This window comes from Cricetulus griseus, unplaced genomic scaffold (assembly GCF_003668045.3).
Source record: "Cricetulus griseus strain 17A/GY unplaced genomic scaffold, alternate assembly CriGri-PICRH-1.0 unplaced_scaffold_1, whole genome shotgun sequence".
NCBI classification, from domain to species: domain Eukaryota; kingdom Metazoa; phylum Chordata; class Mammalia; order Rodentia; family Cricetidae; genus Cricetulus; species Cricetulus griseus.
The window spans coordinates 9,249,916-9,275,770 of NW_023276808.1; the positions used below are offsets into that span (position 1 = coordinate 9,249,916).

Below are 25,855 nucleotides of genomic sequence, written 5' to 3' on the forward strand. Positions count from 1 at the left end.
TTTATCAATCGTCTGAAATTGATCACAAGACTCCATCCATCTAAGTTTTACAACTGATGAGCAAGAATTTTCTCATGTTCCTTTCTTCTCACACCCCTTTCTGCACTGTGCCTATACCACCTTCAAAGTTGGTAAATGAACTTAATTTTTTTCATGTACCTCTCTTCATTTGCAGTCCCTGAATCAATTCAGAAGGATTGGTAAACATTCATTAAATGGTCTATATGTCCTTCTAAATGACAAGTCAACACACTGCCCTGTAGGAATTGCAGCAGTGTCTTCCCAGCAACGGGTAGCAGCAGCAGAATTAGCTGTGTTCAAAGCAATTCTCAACTACATAGCCTAGGGGCACACCTGAGCTCAATATTGGAACCCACAAATCTGGTCTTTCTTCATTCACATGACATGAATGAATACATCCTGGTAATTTAAAGAAGAAAATCCTGAATCTAGCTGTCTTAGTTGGGATTAATAGTGCTATGAATAAACACCATAACCCCACAACACTTATAAGAAAACACTTAATTCGTGGAGCTCACTTACAGATTTGCAGGTTCAGTCAATGTCATCAGAAAGGGGAGCATGGTGTGAAGGAAAATGTGGCTCTGGTGACATCTTGATATGCCTTAAAGTCCACTGTCTTCCAACTATGAGAAATATTGTTTTTCCTTATCATTGAGTCTGTTATACCTCATCCAAGGACCTGGGAAGAATTCTGGCTTAGTCTGCAGATGGTGAAACCCAGGATCACAGAGATGAGTAGATTTTGAAGCTAGTTAAGGGCAACTCCTCATGTTCCTCATCCCATCATTCTAATGCCTCACTAAGAGAAGTGGATGCCACCTAAGCCAGGCAGGGTGGCAGAGGCCTGTAATCGTGCTACTCAGAAAGTGGAGGCAGGAATTTCACGATTTCTTTTTTTTTATAAATACTTTTATTGAAGATTTTATTTTTTATTTATTATGTATACAGCATTCTGCTTCCATGTATATCTGCACACCAGAAGAGGGCACCAGATCTCATAACAGATGGTTGTGAGCCACCATGTGGTTGCTGGGAATTGAACTCAGGACCTCTGGAAGAGCAGCCAGTTGCTCTTAAACTCTGAGCCATCTCTCCAGCCCAAATTTCAGGATTTCGTAGTCATCCAAGATGTAAATGGTACATGTTGGGTTGGGGGGCAGAACAAATGGAGACTGTGACTGGTTCAGGACGGTATCAGTAAATTTCCTTGAAGTCCCATTACTTCAGGGCTATGGCACCAGCAATTGATAGTCAGGTATTTTCCACTCCATTTTTTTCTATTCTTGATAATGTTTTCTATTCTTGATAATGTTTCCTGACTAAGGCAGTCCAGATCACTTTATGGCCAGACTCTTATTGCTCATTAAAGAGTGTTATTCTCCTACAGTTGGGAGAATTAACCTTAGGCAGGTAGGAGCTCCCTAATTGCATATCCAATACCATGTGTTCAGATCTCAAAATTTGGGTGTTGTGATCTGAAATAAGGTCAACCCCAAGAAAAATATGTGCTGAGACACCTGCCAATCCATGTAGCACTTTTTAGGGGAAACAATAAAGACTTTTGGAGATTAAAAACAAGAATAAAAGAGATTACATAAATAAAGAAGTACATAATCATTGGAAACTTGATGCATCAATGTTAAGATACCAAATCAGGTAATTTTTTTGTTTGTTTTTCAAGACAGGGTTTCCCTATGGCTTTTAAGGGCATCCGGGAACTAGGCTTTGTAGAACATGCTGGTCTCACATCACAGAGATCCTCCTGCATCTGCCTCCCAAGTGCTGGGATTAAAGGTGTGCAATACCAACACCTGTCTCCATATAAGGTAAAATTTTATCATGAATTGAATAAAATCCAAAGAAAATTCCCAATACCTCATAACAGTATATCTGATTCCAAACCAATATTCGAATTGGAAACACTCAGAATTCTCAAAAGGATTTCAAAAAATAATATACTTATTGACAAAGAATGATTTCTAAACTCGCAATAAATCTACAGCAATGGAGAAGGTATACAATATTGGAAAAGCATAAGGGGGATGGAGAGGAAAAGCCAAGAACAAAGGCAGGAAAATGTAATCAACTTTTCATCAAAATTCCAAAGGGAACTCAGGGAGGTAATCTGAGATTTTGACAATGTTAACCAGATACCCATGATTCTACGTGTTTAAAAATTAACTAAACAGACTGCACAAATCCCCCCAAATTATCTCAAAAGACACTTAATCTGTTCTGCTTCTGACCCTCAAGCTATCGATATTTCTTCCAGGGGGGTCCCATGGTCTAGAACTCCATCTACAAATGGGGACAATATCTTGTTATTATCCTGCAATCTCTCATATAGACCTTGAGGTTTGAGGAAAATCCAGCCCCATTGATGCCCACACAGAAAATAACATAGAAGAATAATTGAATGTCTACTTCCTGCCACATGTACATTGACACCACATGGGGAATCTGCCCTATCTGTCTACACAACACCATGCACACCTGAGAAACTTCTGCAGATCAGAAATTCCTTTTGTTCCCTGGAACTCAACTTCCCCAAATAACACCATTGTAGCTGGTGGCAGCAGAAAGTTAAAGCACTTTGATCATGTATTGCTGAAGGAAGAACCCCATCACCTCAGTAGGACCCATATGGCATTAATTCTGTGGATCCTGTAAATGGTTTCCCCAAGTGTGGTGGTATCTTGGATGTGCTTTAACAAATGAATCTTTCCAGGTGGTAGTGGCACAAGCCTTTAATCCCAGCACACAGAGGAGAGGCAGAGGCAGGTGGATCTCTGTGACTTCCTGAAATTCCATTTCAGGCCCCAAAGCTAAACAGAGAAACCCTGTCTCAAAAACAAAAACAAACAAAAAGCCAAATGTAGGGAGACACCCTAGCCCCACGCCAGGCAACCCGAACAGGTGCCAGGTGTATGGGGACTCGCCCATGAGGGCAGGGTGAAGGGAAGATGGGTGACATAAGAGAAGGTTCTTAAGGGCTGCACGTGGAGACCCGGGCTCGCTCTTCTGCTCCCCCAGCTACCTGCGCTGGTTCCAGCTTCCTCCCTCCCTTTCGCTTGATTGGTGTATCTCAAAAAAAAGAAAGAAAAACATGGCACTATCAGAGGCAGTGGGCTGATCACTCCACAGCCAACTAAATTAGAAACAAACAAAAATAAACAAACAAAAAACCTTGCCTGAAGACCAGAGTGGAGACAGGCAGTATTTAGCCATAGGGGCCAGGCCATGATGGATCATAACTTTAATCTCAACACTTGGAAATCAGAGGCAGGTGTATCTAACTAAGACCAATTAGAATTAGTGCTACAATCTCCAGTGTAGAGTAGGGTGCCATAGCTAAACTGTGCTGTAGAAGAGTAGAATTGATGGTAACAGAATTGATGGTGTAAGGATTTACCAATTTACCAAGTTTATTGCTATATTTTGTATGTTGGTACATGAGAGAATGCTTCCTGTATGTATACAGCATATGGAATGTAAATAATTATTAGCTGCTTGAGTATTGGTATCTGAGGTCTGATCATTCCAAAAAGAAGATATGCTGAGCCATCTGCCAAGATCCAAAATACGTTTTATTTGATAAACCTTTCACAGATTAATAACAAAACTTGAATGTAAAAAAGTAAATGTGTGCCATTTGTTATATGATGCATCATAAATATGGAAAATTTGCAGCATAAAATGACAATGCTCCACAATTTATAACAAAATGCTGATTACAAAGCTACATTCAGAAAATATTAAATACAATAAAAAAGCTACATTCACAGTGGAAAAACCATAATTTTTAATGTGATTATGAAAACTTCGTACACAGGTTGACATAATATTACATTTGTACTTGCCACAATGCTACAATAATCAAAATATGTGCTATATTTGTAAAAGAATAAAGGTGGAGAGAAAAAGCCAAAAACAGAGGCTAGAAAATATAGTCAACTATTAATCTAAAGAAGAAAAGAAACTTATCCAGGATAGTGTGATCTTGAAAAATGTTAGCTAAATACCTATGAATCTAGGTTTACAGAGATTAAATAAACACAGACTTCAAAACTCCAATGAAATTAACTCAAAGTGAATCTTAAACTGTTGTTTCTGTCCATCCAGCTACTGATATTTTTCTAAAGTCAGAAGCTCCATGTACAAGAGCTCTCTCTATAAAGGAGATTTCTTGCTATGGCTCTGCAGCACTTTATGCCTCTTGCGGTTTCACGTAAACCCAGCCCATTGATGCCCAATCTCAAAACAACACGGAAGAATAAATTAATATCTTCTTCTGGCCACATGGATTAGGGACCAAGATGTGGATGCTGCCTAAACTTCCTGCCCAACAGCATGCATACCTGAGAAATCTCTAAAGAACCTTCTATGTCACCTGCAACTAAATTCTACTCAATCAGACTATTGTAGTTGGTGTAGTAGAAACTAAATAACATTCTAATCATGTATGGAGGAAATACAATCGATTTCACTATCTTTCTACCATTTTGTTAACTATTTGTTATTTTTAAGGCAAACCTGGAAGTGGAATGCAATATTCAGGAATTCTATTAATGAGAATGTCAGTTTTCCAATCAGTGTTCCCACTGCACACCAAACAAAGTGCCTGTGTGTGCACAGTGGACAGTGATATTACAAGCATCAAATCCTCCATTGCCAGGACTGCAGATTCTCACTATAGCCAAGAAATCTATACACAGGGAGGCCCAGGAGACAAGGACAACTGCCACAGTTACCACAAGGCCGAAAAGAAACACAGTCTGTCTCATGGTCCATGCAAATCTCAGCAAAAATGACAGCTCAGAAGAACTGCTCTGAACAACCTACATTCACTACATTATAGCTTATTTCTTCCTTACAATTCCCTAGAGCAGAAGGAGAGGAGAATCCTGGAAGGAAACTGCAACCTACCTGCCACCTGATTGCTGGACCAACCAGCTGGGCCTAGAATATTAGTAGGCTCCCTACTAGGTGATCAGAGATCAAATAACCCAGATAGCACAGGCCTTCCAGCCTGCTCTTCCCACCCAGATGACAATCACCTAGGCAAGAAATTTTGTATTGTATTAGACATTCTTCCACTTTCCTGGAACACATCCTGCTCCTCATGCAGAGCACAGGGTCCTCTCTGTGCAATTCAGTCATACACTCAATGTAAAGTGTCACCAACCCTTGACATCATTAATGGGAAATACTGCTGCCAAATGTATGTCACATTCAAACAGTAACTATTGTTACAGTGTAAATGTTGTTGTAGAAAACAGATCATGAATTAGAAAACAGTGAGCAGTCATGGTAGGGCTCAGGAACAGCAAATTGATTGAGGGTAAATTGTAGATATGATAGAAAAAATTACTTTGAAAACTTGAAAAGAGCTTTATGGCTATGTGCTCCAGAAGAGAGTAGGGATTCTTCTTGGAACACATCAAGGATTTCTCAAATCTTTTCTTTCAGACTTATATCTAAACCCAGAAACATAATTGTTCTCATAGGCAGGACACATTTACCCAGATCTTTTTTCATTTAGCTTTTGTAACTATAGAAATTTGCTTTCAAGATAAAGTCTGTCCTTTATCCAGTTTCTTTTTTTTCAGTATGAACAACATTTTTCAATTTTGCATAGAGCTTCATAGAGATCGGCCAATGCTGGAAACCCCATTTTTACCACCTAACTCCTCACCAAATGAGAATAAAAAGGTGTCCATGGCAATTATTTGGTGGGGGAGGGGACTCATGCCAAGGGAATTGTCATCTTGACATGACATGAGAGAAGGGTCAATTTGCTTGACTAAGATCTTCAGGCTACAGAGCAGCCACAGCTACACACGGCTTTGTGTTGTCGGGTCTTCTCCATGCTTGACTCAACCACAGACTCCTGGGCCCTCTGAATCTCATGGACAAGCAGAGCAAATGCTTCCTCTATACCTTGTCCTGTCTTGGCTGAGGTCTTGATGAAGGGGACTCTCCAATTATGAGTTATGATTGCTGCATCAGTGTGAGCATCTCCAGAAGCAGTCACTAGGTCACATTTATTGCCCACATGTACCAGGGGCAGGGCTGCTTCTGTTGCAGGCTCCAGGTAGACCATATCTGCTGCAGCTGGTCCAGAGATGAGGGGTCATCAAGAGCAAAGACACCCAGCACACCATCACCAGCTGCTAAGCACTGGTCTCACAAGTCCCTGTAGATATCCTGCCCTGCTGTGTCCAGCACATTCAGAATATAGCTACTGTCCCGCGCCCGCTCTGTATTTCTCGCCAGCAAGAAATCATACACGGGACACTCGGATCCTTCTGCAGGAAAGCTTTAATGCGTCTTGAGAGGAGAGCATAAGCTTACCAGAGCGGAGACACTGAGCCAAGAATCCCGTCCCCTAATAAAGGCTGGCAGCCGCCGCCTGGGACGTGTCACCCTATGATTGGCTGTAGCTCATCCGGCCATATGACGCCACGGAATAGGCAGAGATCAAGGAATGGAAAATTACCCAGCGCCTGCGCAATAATCTTGTTTACATTCGGTGCCTGCCGGATGCAGGCGCCATCTTGTAATGGAGAATGCAGGGACGGCTCCCTACAGATCCCCCTTTTTTATTAATTAATGATAAGGCTTTATATTTTTACAAGCAAATAGGTCACCCAAATGTTGAGGGATAGAGGCAGAGGTTGAACCTTCCCAAAATCAAACATTAAGACTGTGTACGGGAGTCGCGACTAGGCTGTTAGCTTGACCCGAAGCACTCTCGACCTGTCCTCTGCCGTTTTTCTGGGAAAGGGAGACTAGGGCAGGCAACCCTTATGCAGGACAACATGCCTCCCAGAGAAGCCTGCATATTGTGCAACTCTCTGTGCGATGCCTTGCTCGACATCCCTCTTGGGCTGCTCAAGCCAGGCACTCTATCCTGTGCAATGAGCCTAGGCTCCGGATGTGCAAGAGCTGTCTGGCCAGCGGCCTATTGCTTAAGCATAGTTATCCAAATATCAGTGGAAGCCCCTTGTTCCAAAGCTACAAGTGCTTGGGCGATAACCACCTTGTCTCTCTTAGTTTGAGCCCTGAGCCTACAGACCAGCCAGAGAAGCAACATCAATCCGCAGCAAACGGCTGCACCAAACAATCCCACCTCCACCCATTTCCTTAAAATAGGAGACAGCTGAAGCTATCTATGATGACAATCTCTCCGTCAAGGACAGGAGTTAATCTGGATAATAGCGGCTCTCAACTCCCGGGGAGAGGGTGGAGTCCCGACTTTTGAGGGTCCAAAGAGGCTCTTTGGGTGAGTCTTTCCGGGATCCACAGGGGATTCTCTTCATCCTGTGGAAAAACATATATCGCTCCCCTGGATCTTATGAGAATAGGATCCGGGCCTCTCCAAAGACCAGTTAAGACATCTTTCCATTTTACCATCTCCTCTGAGGTATGACGCTTGGCCGCTGTATGGCCCTGAGCGTCGGTGTTTAGAAAATTAAGGGTAAAGAGTGCCATGGATATTGCAACTCTTGGCACCGCGGGTAAGGATGCTCCCATTCCCTCCTTTTGTTTGATTAAATAAGACTTAAGTGTGCGATGGGCATGTTCCACAATGCCTTGTATAAGGTAGGCCAGTTAGATGGGTAATTTCCATCTGTCTGTAGAAGTGCTGGAACTTTTGAGAGGTATAAGCCGGCCCATTATCTGTTTTTAAGAAGCACATAGGTGGCTAGGTAAAGTCTTATTTCTGTAATACAGCTGAACTTCCTTAAACAGTAGCTTAACTTCTTTTTGAGGCAGGGTTTTTTTTGTGACTTTGGAGCCTGTCCTGGAATTTGATCTGTCGGACCAGGCAGGCCTTGAACTCATAAAGATCCATCTGTCTCTTACTCCCTAGTGCTGGGATTAAAGGCGTATGCCGCCAACGCCCAAAACTTAAAGGCGTGTGTCACCAACATCCTGAGCTTAAAGGTGTGTGCTACCAACATAATAGATTAGCATCTTTTACAAAACAAGAACTTTACATTGTCAGGCTTTGCTTAAGAATAATTCTAAATTGAAGCTCTTTAAGTAAAAACATTAATAAAATTAAACATTTGAAAACTGGTTTTAAAAAGAAATTTAAATTCCCTTAAGGTCTTTCTGTAATATATAGAAGCATTAACATTTTAAATCTTAACTGAAAAACTTGTTTCTAAGATGGTACTTCTTATTTCCATGCGGTCACCTTTAGTTAAGATGGCGGTCTAAGTATCCTTTTTTTTAACTTTAGCAAAATGGCTACCGTCAGTCATGTGACCAGCTACAAAATGGCCGTACCAGGAAATAGAACATTTTAAAACAAGCATACATAAATTACTTGAGCAACTTTAGGATATGAGGCTTTTCCCAGGCATCCCAGGCCTCCAAGCAGTGTTGAATAACATGCACGGCCTTTTCCCCTATCAAAGACTGGGAAAGCCATCTGTAATTTTCTCCGCTCCTCTGATGGTAAAAAGGAGTCGGTACCAAATTTTTGTTGTAACTCATATAATGGGGGTGCTGATGGAAGCACACCCGCTGGATTAACAGGTCTCTTAAATTTACCGGGGTGTGACCGGTTATTCCCTATTTTCTCTCCCTCCATTTTTGTTTCTTTTTCACCTAGCTGAGCTGTTTCCTCTAAAATTTTATCTCTTGAGCTTTTAGAGTCATCAGAGCTATCAAGATTTAAAGCTTTAAACTTACTTACAGAATCATCTAACAAATTATTCATTCCCTTGTCAGTAGACATCCCAGGAGGTCCTTTTTTCTTATTTATTGTTGTTTCTATTAACAAATTATTCACTCCCTTGTCACTAGACATCCCGGGAGGTCCTTTTTTCTTATATTTTATTGTTAGGCGCGCCCCATCTCTCACCATATTCGGTTTCTGATATGTAATTCTGGACTTCTTTAAGATTGCTACAACAGTGAGAAAAGTCAAAATAGCTCCTAGTAAAAGCATAGAAGCCTCTATATTAACCTCCCACAATAGCAACATTCCCAAGCCAAAGTCCAGAAAAATCATACCTCTCCGAATTTACCACCCTGTAGTTCTGAATCCGCCTCGTTAGAGGGGTCTCCGCGGTGTTGGAGATTTTACATGTTCCCGGGTTTCGGCACCATATGTCCCGCGCCCGCTCTGTATTTCTCGCCAGCAAGAAATCATACACGGGACACTCGGATCCTTCTGCAGGAAAGCTTTAATGCGTCTTGAGAGGAGAGCATAAGCTTACCAGAGCGGAGACACTGAGCCAAGAATCCCGTCCCCTAATAAAGGCTGGCAGCCGCCGCCTGGGACGTGTCACCCTATGATTGGCTGTAGCTCATCCGGCCATATGACGCCACGGAATAGGCAGAGATCAAGGAATGGAAAATTACCCAGCGCCTGCACAATAATCTTGTTTACATTCGGTGCCTGCCGGATGCAGGCGCCATCTTGTAATGGAGAATGCAGGGACGGCTCCCTACAAGCTACTATTGTCTAGGGCCACCTCCTTCCAGTAGGAATCCTGGATAGTGGGGTCATGTTCTTCCACGAAGCATTGGTGGGACATCTGGATAGTGAGAGCACTTTTAGCAACACCACTTGCACCTAACACTACTATCTTGTATTTAGGAAGCTTTCTGCCAGAATCTTTGCATTTTGCCCAACCATCATGGCTTTCCTTTGGGTATCTGGTGCACTGTGTGTTAAGGCAGAGGTCCAAGATGCTAGACTTTGTTGGCAATGCCATTCCCCAACAGTCAGTTCAAGGAAGATATGTAAACAACTGGTAATGTATCCCTGGATAGGTGGTCTGCTGAATGGCTGCATGTGACTGTATTTCCAGGTTCTTGATTGCTCTCATCTGTAGACACCAAGAAATTCACAATTAGGAAAATCATGGATTATCTAGAATTGATTAACTAATTTCACATTGCTTATCTCAACTACTGTTGAAGGAGGAAATCTCAACCTCCATCCTGCCTCTCCCTTTCTGCACTGTGACTCCACCAGTTTCAAAGTTGGTCAATGAACTCAATTCTTGCACACGTCCATCTTTATCTATAAGTCCCCACTAAATATCAGAAAGCTTGGAGTTCACACCTTAACTGGTTTAATTTTCCTCCTCACTGACCAGTAAGGCCCAGACTGGAAGAAGCTGCAGTGTTGTATTCCCAGCCCTGGGCAGGAGAAGCACGATTAGGTATTTAAAGCAATACTCAGTAACCCAATATGAAGCAAGCCTGAGCTCCAGAGACTTTGTTATACACAGAAATCAACAATCAATCACTGGAGAGAAAAGCAATGAAACTACTAAGAACCTAGAAACATTGGAGTAGGCTAATGGAGCAATGCTGCACAAGGGGAACACAGGGTATCTCAAGATCATTACTGACAAGGCCCACAGGGGCCTTGGGACTGATAACCATAGCTCCCAGGAGTGGGAAGAGTTTGTTTCTCCAGATCAGAAGCAACCTCTCCACAAAGGCTTTGTTTCAGAACTTTACCAGCTCTGATGGGGGAAATACTTCTGTGTATGTTTATCTTATTGATTGTTAAATAAAATACTGTTTGGCGAATGAGACAGCAAGTAGACGGGACTAGGAGTCAAAGAGGATTCTGGGAAATGTAGTAGAGAAATGTGATCCAGGCAGGAAGTGACATAGCAAGGAGACTCATATTTAAGTGAAGGAGAAACAGGAATCGCCCCTCTTTTTTCCCCTCTGCTCCTGCTCCAGCGGCAAGATGTGATCCCAGCAAGGAGGGATGTCAATAAGGCATCCGATAAGATAAGTCTTATAAAATATATAGATTTATGATATTTAAGACTGAGCTAACAGATGAGATGTCCTAGTCATTGGCCAAGCAGCTTTGAACCTAATACAAGACTCTGTATATTTATTTGTGCCTAACTTGGGCAGGCGGCTGGCATAAAGCGCACATGTGGCGATGGGGCTCAGGTGGCTTTTGGCAGAAATATTTATTGTAACACAGCTCTCCCAAGTAAATTCCTAGTAAAAGACAAGGCTCTCTGTATTCTTCTTAATACATCAGTTACTTAGGGAAAGCTCCCAAGGCCTAGGCCCAAGGCTGTTACTGGCTATCCCAAGAATGTTCCTCCTCCCTGACTGAGGGCCTAAATGAAATCCTTGCTTGATATGGAAAGTCTTTATCACAACAGTATTTTACCTTTCAAATGGTTGTCACTTGGGTTCTTATTCCCCATCTGACAGAACTATGCTTTTCTCAAGAAGAAAACTGGAAGTTTGTGGCACAACAGGCCTTAAGTATGCTTGTGACCTTTGTTCCATCCTTGAACAGCCTGTTATTGGCCTGTTCCTTTGGTATGGGGATGGACCTAAGGCTGGTTGTAAGTCAGGGTGCCTCATTTGTAATTGTTTGGAGCAACAGACCTAGACAATCCTGGTTAACAACTGTGTTTTCTAGCACCCTGAACACTTTTCTCCCTCAAGACAGTATTTCTCTGTGTACTTAGTTGTTGAGCCTATCCTGGCACTTGCTTTGTAGAGGTGGCTGGCCTTGGATTCACAGAGTTCTGCCTGCCTCTGCTTTCTGAGTGCTGGGATTAAAGGCATGAGCCACCAAAACCTAGCAGCATCCTAATTTCTAAAAGGGTTGGTTAGCATATACTTATCTTTGAGTGTTTTAGAAGCAGTCCTTCCTCAGCTAAGTTCTACTCTGTGATACTTGCTGTCTCCTAAGCATTTGTAAATTCTTTGTATTGCCAATTTTACTCTTAAAGCTTAAGAATAAATAAACACTAAAGTTGAAAAGGAAATTGTGGAACCTCCAGAAGTTACTGAAGAAACCTAAACCACTTCAATTTGGTGACCTCTTTCCATGGGTTCACCAAAAGTAGAAGTTGACTCCAAAGATGTTTCTCCACACTGCTTCCTTTTCTGAAAATGCTCAGAGCAAACTCAGCCTACAAAGAAAGTTATTGAGAGGCCTGCGTCTGGGTTCTGGGCATTTTAAGGACTGCATGGGTCCTCACAGGACAGGTAGTGTGGCACAGATTCCCATGCCATCTCAGGAAATACCCATCATACTGACTCCAGCACCTCACCACCTGCCGCTCCCCATCTGGGGACCAGAACCCCTCAATCACCATATTGTGGTTTTCCAGCTCACCCTTGCTTAAAGCACAGCACACAAAAACACTGGTGCCACTTTCCTTTCAAATCCAAGCCTGAACCCAGTGGCTGGAAGGGCCCTATACCACTTCTGACTGGCAGGTCGCCTAGAGGCTTGGTTGACTAGTGAGGCCTGAGGGACAAGTGCATCTCCTATAGGGTTGCAGTGTTCTTAAAGACAATGGTTCCTGATCCTGCCTTCCATCCCAGACACAGACCTTTTCTAGATCAGCAGAGATATGCATTTCTATAGCACTTGCCCCTGGCTCCCATAGCATACTATGTGGTTGGAGTGATTCTCTGTCAAATAGCTGGAAGAGTGCCCCAAATACTAACTGCTACAGAGAGATTTAAGTATACAAAAGGAGATTTTTTTTAAATGTGGCTTTACACTGATGTCAAGTGAAGGTTCTTTATACCTGGCTGTCACAGGAAATTTAGAAAATCTGGAGAGAAAGTAGGAACCAGATCACAAACAAGATGATAGGTCTTTCTTCCATCACAGGCTGGATGACGCCTCTAGTGTTGGAGTAGTTTCATTCCTAAAATTCACAGCAATCTCTTGGCAAAAGCATATTAATAAAAAGAGTAGACATCTTGGAAAGTTGAATATTTAGAGAGTAATGGAACTAGGAAGATTGTATTTATGACCACTAATATTAGCCAGCACATATTCCTCCATGAGCAGGCTAAAGAACAAAACAAAACAAAAAACAAAAACCTACTTCGATATGCAAGATTCTCTACTTGAACAGAACTGGTAGAATGAATCTCTGCATGTATATAGAAAGTGGATTTGTTAGAATGTCTCATAGGCTCTGGCCCAAGTAGTCCAAAACTGGGTGCATACCAATGAAATTTGAAGAGTCCAGTAGTTGTTTATGTCATCAGGCTTGCTATCTCAGCTGGTCTTCATTATACAACAAAATTCCAAATAGGGAGGCCCTAATGCTAGTAAAGGAATGAACTTGGTAGACAGAGCTAGTTTAAGCAGACAAAGACAGAGAGCTTCCTCCTTCACTATCCTGGATATATGCAGGCTACCACCAGATGTTGTGATTAGTACGAAAGCAGGATCTAATTCTTTTTATGTGTTTTGTTATGTTGTTTTCAAGAAATTGTTTATCAATGAAGCCCTGTATCTCATTCTGTGGCTCTTGCTGGCCTCAAATTCAAAATATCTGACTGCCTCTGCCTCCTCAGTGATGGGGTTAAACATGTGCACTACCAAGGAGCAACTAAAGGTGGTTCTTATAATCTTATCTGATACAGGGTTTTTCTGTGTGGCACTGGCTGTCCTGGAACTCATTCTGCCAGTGTGACCTGGAGCTTATAGAGATCTGCCTGCCTCTGTAGGTGCTGGAGGAATGTGGTTGTTCTGCAATGTTGAAATGCTGGAACTTTGTCGAGCAGCAATGTCCACCTTGTGGTATATGCCATTATTTCACAACATAGCTTCATGTGTTATCTATCTATCTATCTATCTATCTATCTATCTATCTATCTATCTATCTATCTATCTATCTATCTATCTATCTCTATCTATAGATACATAAGTAATTAATATTTGTAATTCCAGCTTCCTTATGTCTGCATTGTGTTCCCATTGGACACTTCATCTGCAAAGGGGGATTATTCAGAGAAGCTATAAAATATCATGAAAATGAAATTTATTTTAAAAAAAACTTTTCTGTTATTTGTGTGTGTCTGTAAAGTGATTGCATGTTTTTAGACCATGACAGTTATTTGGAGACCAGTAGTCTACTTCATGGAGTGTATTTGGCCACAACTCATGAAACAGTAGACACATAATTTGTTTTTGGTCTTTTGAGGTAGGGTTTCTCTGTATTGCTTTGAATGTTGTCCTGGAACTTGCTCTGTAGACCAGGCTGGCCTTGAATTCACAGAGATCCACCTACATCAGCCTCCCAAGTGCTGGGATTAAAGGCATGTGCCAGCATTGCCTGATGACCCATAAAATTCTAATTTATCTGTGAATCTCTTGTGGGTAAAGACTTTAGTCTTCCAAATGAGAATGTCTCCATTGAAGAAACATTTACTTCTCACTTGACCACCTCACTGGAGAAACAGAAACTGATTGTGGGAATGTTTTAGAGATGAGGAAAATCCATTATTTGGCTTCATTAGAATATTTACTTTTGCATTTTTTGCCTTCTCTCTAAGCTTGTTAGGACCCAAGGAATGGATTATTTACTGTGAATTTTCTTTATCATTCCTAATTACTCAAACTGAATAAATATATTTTAAATTCTTTTCAATTCTGTCTTTTTGCGTTTCATATTATTTTTTCTCTTTCTCTTAAGAAAGGTATTACTGTGACTCCCTGTCTTACCTACAACTCACAATATAGATCTGGCTATGCTAGGACATCAGAGACATCTGTCCATCTTGACTACAGAGTACCTGCATTATAGTTGGATATGTCACTAGATAAGTTGCTTCATTTGATTGGCTTATTGAGGTTGAGTGACTGAGCCCTGCTTGTTATGGTATCCAGAACACAGGCCCTGGTTATAACTCCAGTAACTGAAGAAGGTACCCATCAAATGCAGCCTTTCTGCCTTAAAGTCCACTGTCTTTCAACTATGAGAAATTATTTTTCCTTATCATTGAATCTGTTGTAAACCATCAAAGGAATTTGGAAGAGTTGTGCCTTATTGTGTAGGTGGTGAAAAGCCAGGCTCACAGAGATAATTCAATTTTGATTATACTTAAGTACAACTCCTCATGTTACTCATCCCATCTTTCTAATGCCTCACTAAGTGAACTTGAGGCCACCTGAGCCAGGGATGGTGTCAGAGGACTGTAATCATGGTCCTCAGAATATGGAGGTAGGAATTTCAGGATTTTAAAGTCATGCATGATGAAAATGGTCAATGATGTATGTTGGGAGGACGACAGTACAAAGGGAGATTGTGATTGGTTCACGACCATGTCCATAATCTTCCCTGAAGCTCCAATACTTCAGGGATACTGCACCAACAATGGTTAGCTAAGGTATTTACCACCCCATCTTTCCTATTTCTTATTTAATTTCATGAATGTTATTTAAATTAAACACAGACTTATTTGACATATCCATCTCAGTTCGCTCTCCCTCCCATCCTCCCATGCCACCCACACCCACCACCCATCCCATCCCCCATCCACTCCCCAAGGAGGATGAGACCTGCTACAAGGGAACCTCAAAATCTGTCAACTCATTTTTGACCTGGCCTAGGCCCTCCCTCATGTGTCTAGGCTTATTGAGTATCCCTCTATGTGGAACGGGTTCCCAAACATTCTTATAATAGGGATAAATACAGATCTTCTACCAGAGGCCCCATAGACTACCCAGGAGTGGTAGCCAACACCCACATATAGGGACTCTGTGGTCCTTGAGATCCCCCTTGTTCAGGTCAGCTGTTTCTGTGAGTTTCTCCAGGTTAGTCTTGGCCCCTATGCTCATCACTCCTCCCTCTCTGCAACTGGATCACACCTGTGTGTTAACTGTGGGTGTCTGCTGCTGCTTCCATCATCTACTGGGTTAAGGTTCTAGGATGGCATTTAAGGTAGTCATCAATCTCATTAAAGGGGAAGGACATTTAATGTGGTCTCTTCATTGTTTCTTAGATTCTCAGCTGGGGTTATCCTTATGGATGTACCCTAGTGCCAGATTTCTCTTTAAACCTGTAATGGCTCCCTCTATAATGGTGTCTCTTACCTTGCTCTCCTCTGTTCTTCCCCTGGCTCCATCTTCCTAGTACCTCATGTCCTCCTCTGCTCCCCTTCTCTTTCTCCTAGCTCCCTCTCCCCTCCCCACATGCTCACAATTAGTTCATGAGCTCCTGTACCTTTCAACTTATCTGGGGTACAATGGCCAGTTTTTTAAGGGTGGAGTGTGAACTGAGGTGAATCCTGTTTAAGGCCTGGCCTTGACACCCTGAGGGTGGTGTGTGGAATGGTGCTACAAAACACAGTCTGGAGGCAACCCAGTCTCTCTATTTTCCTACACCTGCCTGTTATGGTAGAAGTTTCACCCAACTTGCCTTCTCCACCTCCTCAAGGAACAGATGCCTGAGGTCTACAGCATGGCAGGTAAGGGAAAACTTCTCCACTCATACCTCCTGCTGAATGTTAGCTCACCTAAACTCTACTCCCCCACTCCACACATTGTACCCTGTAAGCAGGAAGAAGCCAGACTTAAACTGAAGCCCCTATACCCAGGGAGTCTGGGTTGTTTAGGCAGAAGACTTCCTGACTTCTATATCTATGCAAAGAGGTTGGAATGTTTTGTAACTATCCTGCCCTGCCCCGCCCCCACCTCCAGGTGCCAAGTATGGGCAACACCTGGGGTCACCTCAGTCCAAACTCCACCCAGAAAAACACTTCTATTGTCAGCTCCACTCCAAGGGGGGTGGTAAAAGCCCAGGCCTCTGATTCACTTTGTTGGCTGCAAGCAACAGAGGTGTATTTGGAGATGAAAAAAGCCAGGAGGCCAGGGAAAAAAGGCTCAGGGGCATTGCGTTCTGAAGCCAGCCATATTCACCTGCCAGTGGCTTGAGTTGGTCTCAAGACTATCTGAAATATGTCTTAACACTTTCCCAACAGAGTTGGAATGGACAGAAGGGATTGGCTATTTTTAGCAGAAAATCTTTGGAAAAATTGTAGGGCCATAGCAGGTCTCAGGTTCCGGGTACTGATGGGTATCCAACACTATGTGACTGCACACTGTGCAGTGCCTAAGGTGGTCACAATGACTAACATGGAAGGGGAGGAGCCTTGTGTAGGGAAACCTCACAGAAGCCATGGGGCAGAAACCTCACTTGTGCTGGGAGACTGAAGGGGAGAAATGAAACCCCCAGGTGGCTTCCTTGCAGTGGGAGTGGATGGTAGAGTTCACAGGTATTTTTCGGTAAGGGACATGGGAGGGAAAGGTGAAAGGTTACCCAGGCGCTAATGCAGCAGGGGAATAGATCTTGCCAAAGTCACGATCCACCGGTGGGTTCAGATTCAAAACACCTGACTCTAGTTAAAGCTGATCAAAGTGGAGTCAGAACTAGATAACTGATAGTTTAAGAAAGTACTCATGTGATGTACCAGGCATTGGTGGTGCAGGCCTTTAATCCTAGCACATGGGAGGTAGAGGCAGGCAGATCTCTGTGAGTTCGAGCCCAGTCTGGCCTACACAGCAAGTGTCAGGATGGGCTCCAAAGTTACATGGAGAAACCCTGTCTCAAAAAACAAATGAACAAACAAAAAAAAAGAAAGTACTCACGCAACAAAAACAGTGACCAGGTTTACGCTGGATGCCTGGTCGTCTGCTCAGCCAGGCGGGAGGTGAAAAAGAGGATTGAGCAAGTGTCTCCCTCACTCTTAAACCCTTGTTATATCACTCTGACCACGCCCAAGCAGCCATGGACAGGGCACCTGTGCAAACCCCAAGAGAGGTGGTCAGCATTTCCCCCTACAGTAATGTTTCTCTCCGGTATATATTCTTTTATGTATTTGGAGTTTACAGCATTTTGAAAAGGCTTTACCACATTGACTACATACATAGGGCCTCTCTTCAGCGTGTGTTCTTTTATATGTTTGGAGACTAATGACATGTGAAAAGGCTTTACCACATTGATTACATTCATAGGATATCTCTCTAGTATGTGTTTTCTGATGTATTTGTAAATCACTGTTCTGTGAAAAGGCTCTACCACATTGATTACATACATAAGGCCTCATTTAATTTTGAGTTCCTTTATGACTTTAAGCACTCCATGACTTGAGAAACCTTTACCCCATTGATTACATTTGTTGGAATTCTCTCCAGTAAGGGTGCCTTTATTGAGTTGGAGACATCTGTGACATGCAAAGATATCATTATATTGAAGACTTTCATATGGTTTCTCTCCAGTATGAAAATTTCCATGCCTTTGAAAATGCCTGGATCATATAAAGGTTTTAACACATTGGCTACATTCACAGAGTTTCTCTTCTGCATGGCTTCTTTTATATCTGCTAAGATAATTGGCATAAAAAGCTTTACCACATACACTACACTGATGAAACTTAGTATCTGTATTAATTAATTTTATAAGTTGGACTAATTGTAAAGAGGAACCAGATCTTAAGTTTTACACTATCGATGCGTCCCTACATTAGTTGTTGTTTTGTTGTCTCTTAAAATAACTGTGATAGTAAGAGACTTTATTTCACAGCTCACGTTTATAACATCTTACTATATGAGATTTTTCACATTTGAAAAGAACTTCAGCCACTGTCAGTCATACTACATTGGCATAATATACCAGGACAAATGGAAGTATTCATACATTCCAATACTCATAGGGCTTTTCTGCATTGTTTTATGTTCCATAAATGTCCTGAATTCCATTTCTCTGTTTCATGGATCAGGAAATCAAGAATCTAGATAAAGAACAGAATTCATTGTGAAACCGAATTCCTGTAGTGAAAAACATTTCAGCCTAAATAGAAGAAGTGTTTACAATCATGTTGCCCTGCCTAACATAAATTATTTTTTCCAGGTTTAAGATGATAGCCCTGAGAGAAATAGTATGAGTAGTAGTTGGTGTGCTTTAATACAAATCCATAGTCTCTGGAGCACATGACCAAAGTGCCTGTTTCAACTTTATAGTATAGTTTTTGTTGATTATAACGACATGATTTCCACTATCATTATTTCTGCCTCCAAGTCCTCCCATAGCCCCTTCCTTGTGTTCTCATCCATGGCCTCTTTTTGTTTAACAACAGATACTGTTTGAATGTGACCTGTGTTTGGTTGCAGGACTTCCCACCTATGAGGCAAAGGGTTGGCTGTTCTGGACATGGAGTGAGTAATTGAATGTGCACATAAAGGACCATGTGCCTTATATGAGGAACAGGAAATGCTGTAGGTTATTGGAGGATTTTACTGAACTACAAGTTTCCCAGATTAGGACCCTGTCTGACTGTAGTGTTGAAGGGAAAACCTTGGAAGGCCTACGTGATCTGATTCATTTAATCTCTGCTTACCCAGTATGGTAACTGCTATGTCCAGAAGTCCAGCTTGGTCATCTTAACTAATGATGAATTTTGGGAAGGCTTAGCCATTAGGAGGGCCACTGGGAAGTAGCTTAAAGGTTTTTTCCATGATTCTCCTATTGTTCTGCTGTGGGGAGATGTAAGGAAGACCACAGGCCATGCCTTCGTGAGTGTGGGGGCCTCTGTCCCCAGACCAGGAAGAGCAAGTTGGCTGAGCTATCAGAATCTGGATTGTTTGGACTGGGATGGACCATGAGCCAAATTGAGGATCTGTTGGTTCCTGGGTTGACTTGGGCAGTGGCCCTTAGCCTCTGAGCTTTCTTGAGAGTGGATTCCCTAAGCAGGGGGAGACTCTGCCATCCTGACATGAGAGACTGTGAGCTGGTAGTATTAATATCCAGTTTGTACACACAGGCATTGCTTTGTTGTGCAGTGGTAAGTAGGATGGGGAACTGAAGGTCTGGAAATGTTTGATATTTTTGTTATGTCAGTGAGTTTTGTTAATTTTTATTTTTTATGTCAGTTTGTCTTTAGATATGTGCATGTGCTTAGAACGGTAAATCCTTTAATATTTTTGTATTTATTTCTAACAGGAATCACAGAATGTTGTCAAAAACCTCACCTGGGTTCTGGGCAGGGACTCGTCTTAACTGCTTGGCCCTGTTTTATCCCTCTCAATATATTATACTGTTGGATCCTCTGTATTAGGAATTACAGGAAGTTGTCAAACACCTGACCTTGGCCCTGGGACTAGACTTTTAACTGCTTGGCCATATCTCTAGTCCTATGATATTTTAAACCTTTATATATCATCTTTACATTAGGAAAGAGGGAGGAATGAGAAAAATCTTCTTCATGTAAACAATATGGTAAAGCTTTTACATATCACAGTTGACTTCACTTGCAATGAAAAAAAAACCTGTTTCATCTATTTCCTTATAGCCTCAAAGCAAGTAGATTGTTTAGCATATTCAGGCAAGTATGATGGTGGAGGTCAGAGTATTTTGGTTTGCATTTTGACAGTTTTGTATTAGGTATTGAAGTGTCCTGTACATGTGTCCAGTCTACTGACTGAAGTTTATTTGCGGGTTCATATATTGCTTCTTTGACTTTTGTTCATCTTCTGCTGTGCTTTCACTTGATGATAGGCATGTTTTTGCTGAAATGTATAGAATGGGTTGCCCATTATCTAAGTGGTTCCTTATTTACTTAAATATGAGTCAGTGTTATACTTTTGACATAAAGGTGTCTGTGAAAAGAGTGATGGCTTCTTGCTCCTGGTTTTATTTTTTATATTTCTTTCATATGTTGTTGTTCATTTTCCATCCTAGCTTGGATGTCAGTTATTAGTCAGGGCTACATTTGAACTCTTGTTCATATTTCATGTTTCATCCTTCTGAGTCCAAGACTAACAGTAGATGATGAACCCCTGATGAGTGTCCCTTTGATGACATGCTTTAACAATGTTAATATTAACATGCTTAATAGAAGAGAAAATGAGAAAATACTTCATGTGTCTATCCAAAGAAGCATTTACATCTGAGACTACTCAGCATTCTTCTGTGTATCTCATAACACAGCTTGTTGTATTATGGACATTGTATACTTTGTAATGCTCCTGCTTTTTCATGATCCAGTTTTTATCCATTTGGCACTGATCTTGAAGGATTGCCCCTTAAAGAAAATTTTCAGACATGTCAGGTAATGTAAAGACTGATTTATTTTTTAAAAACATGTCTGGTGTGTGTGTGTGTGTGTGTGCATGCATGTGTGTGTGTGTGTGTGTGTGTGTGTGTGTGTGTATGTGTGTGTGTGTGTGTGTGTAAAATGTGATTATGGGTTAGAATGGGTAATGGATGAGTTGGTTTTGGAAGAAAACTTTCTGAGTTTTCTTGTAGCCCTAATCATATGGTGATCAAGGTCAGGTTGCCAGCCTTTCACACCACAGATATTTTTCCTTCTGAAGCAGCTCACCAGGCTAAAATAAGTCTAGAAACTTTACATCAGTAAAATTCTGTCTCCCATTCAAATTGTAATTATTTTGCCATGTTCATTGGGCTTGCTTTGGTCCTATGTTGGTTGCTCAGCTCTCAGACATGTGTCTGTGAGATTCTTTTTGCTCAGCTCATTGTTTCTGTGGGTTACTCCAGCTTTGTCTTGATCCCTTTGTCCCTCACTCCTCCCTCTCTGAAACTGAATTCTGGGAGTGTGGCTCAGTGTTTAGCTGTGGGTGTCTGCTTCTAATTCCATCAGATACTGGATGAAGGCTGTAGGATGGCATTTATGGTAGTCATCCATCTCATTATAATGGAAGGGCATTTAAGGTAGCCTCTCCAATATTGCTGAGATTCTCTGCTGGTGTCATCCTTTGACCTGTACATTTCCCTGGACATTTCTCTTTAAACCTAGGATGACTCTCTCTATTATGGTATCTCTTTTCTTGATCTCATCTATTCTTCCTCTGACTCAATCTTTCTGAACCCCCATTTTATCTTCCCCTCCTATTCACCATTTCTCTTTCTCCTACCTCCCTCTCCCCTCCCAATACCTCCCAAGTTGCTTAGGAGATTTAATTCCTTTCCCTTTCCCTGGGGGACAATGATGGGCTTTTTAAGGAAAGAATCTGAACTCAGGTAAATTCAGGGTAGGTGACATCCATGGAACCATGAGGGGTCTGTATTGTTGATACCAAATACCATCTGGACTCACATGAATCTCTGTCTAACTGAACCTCCCTGTTATGGCAGAATCTTCACCCAACCTGTGGCCTCCACCTCCTCAAGGAATAGATGCCTGAGGAACACCGAATGCTAGATAGTAGAATACTTCTCCACCCCATACCTCTTGCTGAATATGAGCCCACCGAATCCAGACTCCTCCTGTGCCAACATAATTCCTTATCAGCAGGAAGAAGCCAGACTTAAACAGAACCCCCTAAACCCAGGCAGTCTGGGTTGTTTATGTGGAAGTCCTAATGGATTCTATATCTTTGAAAAGATGTTGTAGTGTCGGGTAGCCCCCTTCCAAGCCCTGCCCTCAAGGTGCCAAGGATAAGACCTCACCTGGAATCACCTCAGTTCAGACTCTGCCCTTAAAAAGCCTGTCATTGGCTGCTCCACACCCAAAAGGACAAAAAGCCCCCATCGTCGGATTCACCTCCAGGTTTCTGGTTTCCTGTTCCCCTGGGGTCACACAGGAATTCTATGCTCAGATTAAAACATTGTGCTGTCTCTTCTGCTCACCTGGTCCTTTCACTCAGGCTACATTAGCCATTCAGAGTCTCTAGCAAACATGTCATTCAATGGGAGGGATTTCTAAGAGTCCCTGTGCTGTGTCTTTGGTTTTGTGTACCTGGCAGAAAGGTGCAGAAGCATGGGGCAGGCTTTCTCTCACTTGCTCTGCCTCTCTCTTGGAATGCAAGATTTCATTAGAAGGGGACAGATTGTACCTTCAAGAAAAAGCATGCCATGGTGGATCTTTATTATTATCTGTGTAAGTTGTTTCCCAATAAAACACCCATTTTTCATTTATCTTATATCTAGTGAACGCATTAAGACCATGCCTTCACACCAAACAAGTTTTTACTGAAACTAAAACCAAGTATTAAGACTAAGTTCTTCACCAAATTGTTTATAAGAATTGGGTTTTCTCTTGCATGACTTCTTCCATTTACCTGATATCAAGATGATACAAAAAAGGATTTAAAATATGTACAGAACTAGAGATATGGGCAAGCCAAATTACGACAACTTCATTGCTGTAGTTTCTGTGACAGGAACAATCAAGTGTCTAAGCTTTTTTGGAACAGGCATAAACAGTCACAAAGCCACACACTGATATAACATCATTAAAATTCAATCATATCTAAACAAATATATTTTACATGTGAATATTTTCTCTTGTAAGCATTCATTTCTGAAACGCAGGTGTTGAGGCATTTAGAGCCTTAACAGTTCCCTTCATCATGAATTGATTCATGGAACAGAAGGCAAACACATAGGATTGGATTTAGAAAAATCAACTGATCTGAATGTGGGTTTGTGTAATTAAAGAAAAGAGTTAAATCAAAAAGGGTTACCTTATCAATGAATTCTTAGGATTTATTTCCATATCAGTTCCCACATACAAACAAAACAGAGACATCATAATGATTGAATGGATTTTTGACACTTGTCATATATTTTTCTCTCCAGAATCTTTTTTTTTCAAGACAGGGTTTCTCTGTGTAGCTTTGGAGCCTATCCTGGCACTCGCTCTGGAGACCAGGCTGGCCTCAAACTCACAGAGATCCACCTGCCTCTGCCTCCTGAGTGCTGGGATTAAAGGAGTGCGCCACCAATGCCTGGCTTCTCTCCAGAATCTTATGTAACTAAATGTGTGTTAGGTGAAGATTTTACCAAACCCTTTATAGTAAGATTAATTTCAGTATGGATTTTCTCAGGCTCTCAAATATTACTGTGATACACAAAGGACAAAACTTTACCACACTGCTTACATTTATAGGGTGTCTCTATAGTATGATTTTATTCATGATTTTAAAGACTGATGATACAGACAAAGGCTTTATTACATCGATTACATTCACAGGGTCTCTCTCATGTATGTGTTCTTTTATGTCTTTTAAGATCACCACATCTTGCAAAAGCTTTACCACATTGACTACATACATAGGGTCTCTCTCCAGTATGTGTTCTTTTATGTGTATGTAGACTACTGGACTGTGAAAAGGCTTTACCACATTGACTACATTCATAGGGTTTCTCTCCAGTATGTGTTCTTTTATGATACTGGAGACCACTGTCATGTGAAAAGGCTTTGCCACACTGATAACATACATAGGGTTTCTCCCCTGTATGTGTTCTTTTATGTATTTGGAGTTTACTGTGTTGTAAAAATGCTTTACCACACTGATTACATATATAGGGTCTCTCTCCAGTATGTGTTCTTTCATGTAGTTGAAGATGACTGAGCCATGAAAATGTTTTACCACATCGACTGCAGTTGTAGGGTTTCTCTGCTGTATGTGTTTTTATATGTCTTTTAAGATTACTATGTCTTGCAAAGACTTTACCACAGTGATTGCATTCAAAGGTTTTTTCTCCATTATATGTTCTTTTATGAATATGGAAACAACTGTGACATGCAAAGACTTCACCATATTGAAAACTTTCATATGGTTTCTCTCCAGTATGAAGTTTTTCATGCCTTTGAGGATGCCTGTAGCACACAAAGGATTTAACATATTGAGCATATTCACAGGGTTTATCTCCTGTATGGCTTCCTACATTCCTACAAAGATAATTGGCACATGTTAAAGCTTTACCACATGCATTATACTGATGAAACTGTGTATCTGTATAATTTAATTTTTAATGTGCCTAATTATAAAGAAGAATCAGATCTTATGATTGCATTCATGATGCTCTCCTTCATGAGAGGTTGTTTTGTGTCTTTGAAGATACCTGTGATAGTAAGAGCCTTTATTTCAGGGTGCACATTTATGGAATTTTTTCTTGAGATTCTTCACAAATTTGGAAAGAACTGGAGGAACTCAAGCTTTGCCCTACTTAATGCATTTTTATAGTGTAAGTCGTAGTACATAGGCAGAATGTAAAAGGACAATTGGAAGTATTCACACAATCCAATGCTCATAGGTCTTTTCTTCAGGGTGCATTTGTTGGTGTCTTTCCAATGAAGTTGAAAAACAAATTAATTGAAAAATTGTATCACATTCAACTAATCTACTCAAAGTGGGGACTACTAAATATGTTTCATATCTTCTAAATGTCCTGAGAGAGGGGGAAGGGGGTGGTACATTGCTTTTTTCTATATTCTATGCTCACATGGCTTGCATTTATACTGACATAAGATACTCTTTTTTTTCTAAGTTTTTTGAGACAGGTTCCATTTTGTAGCTTTGGAGCCTGTCCTGTAACTCAATCTGAATACCATGCTGGCCTCCAAATCATATAGATCTACCTGCCTCTCCTTCCCACATGCTAAGTAATTAAAGTTATACACCACCACCACCCTGTTTTACATGATATTCTTATTAAGGAAAGAATAACATTTACAAGGTTTTCACATTGCATTCACACAGTGACTTTCTTTTCCTCACAGACATGTGTTATAGGGATTAAGATTTCTCCTCAACTAACTTCTTGTATCTCATAAACTGACCCTTTCAATACACTTAGCAAAGTCACAATTATATGAGTAATGACAGCTTTACTACAGACCCTTTCCTTAGAAGGTCATGGACATATATGTATCACCTATATAATGTGTATACCATTTAAAATATCTGAATGGTATGAAACTGAAAGGATTGGCATTTCCATAGCATAGCTCTCATGAGAATATATCCCAAATGGTATCTGTTAAGGCATTGGTTCCTTGTCTTCTTTTTCACAGGAATGCCTTTCAAACACAGAAGAGCTTCCTGTCATTGAGGTACATATTTTTGTGAGAAACTAAGAATCATTAATATACTTTAAGCTGAAGTGGGGTGGTGGTGGTTCCTGCCTTTAATCCAAGAACTCAGGAGGGAGAGGCAGGTCGACCTCTGTGAGATTGAGACGGGCCTGGTTTAAAAGAACTAGCTCCAGGAAGGCTCCAAAGCCACAGAGAAACCCTGTGTCAAAAAACAAAACAA

The 25,855-nt window shown here is 41.3% G+C and overlaps 1 protein-coding gene across 1 annotated transcript; it reads right to left on the minus strand.

Moving 5' to 3' along the window:
* Positions 1-5,836: 5,836 nt before the first annotated feature.
* Positions 5,837-9,761, minus strand: LOC100763084 (GTPase ERas). The gene is given in 3 exon segments (XM_027434059.2): positions 5,837-6,091; positions 6,094-6,265; positions 9,496-9,761. Coding segments are annotated over 3 exon segments (693 nt in total).
* Positions 9,762-25,855: the final 16,094 nt, after the last annotated feature.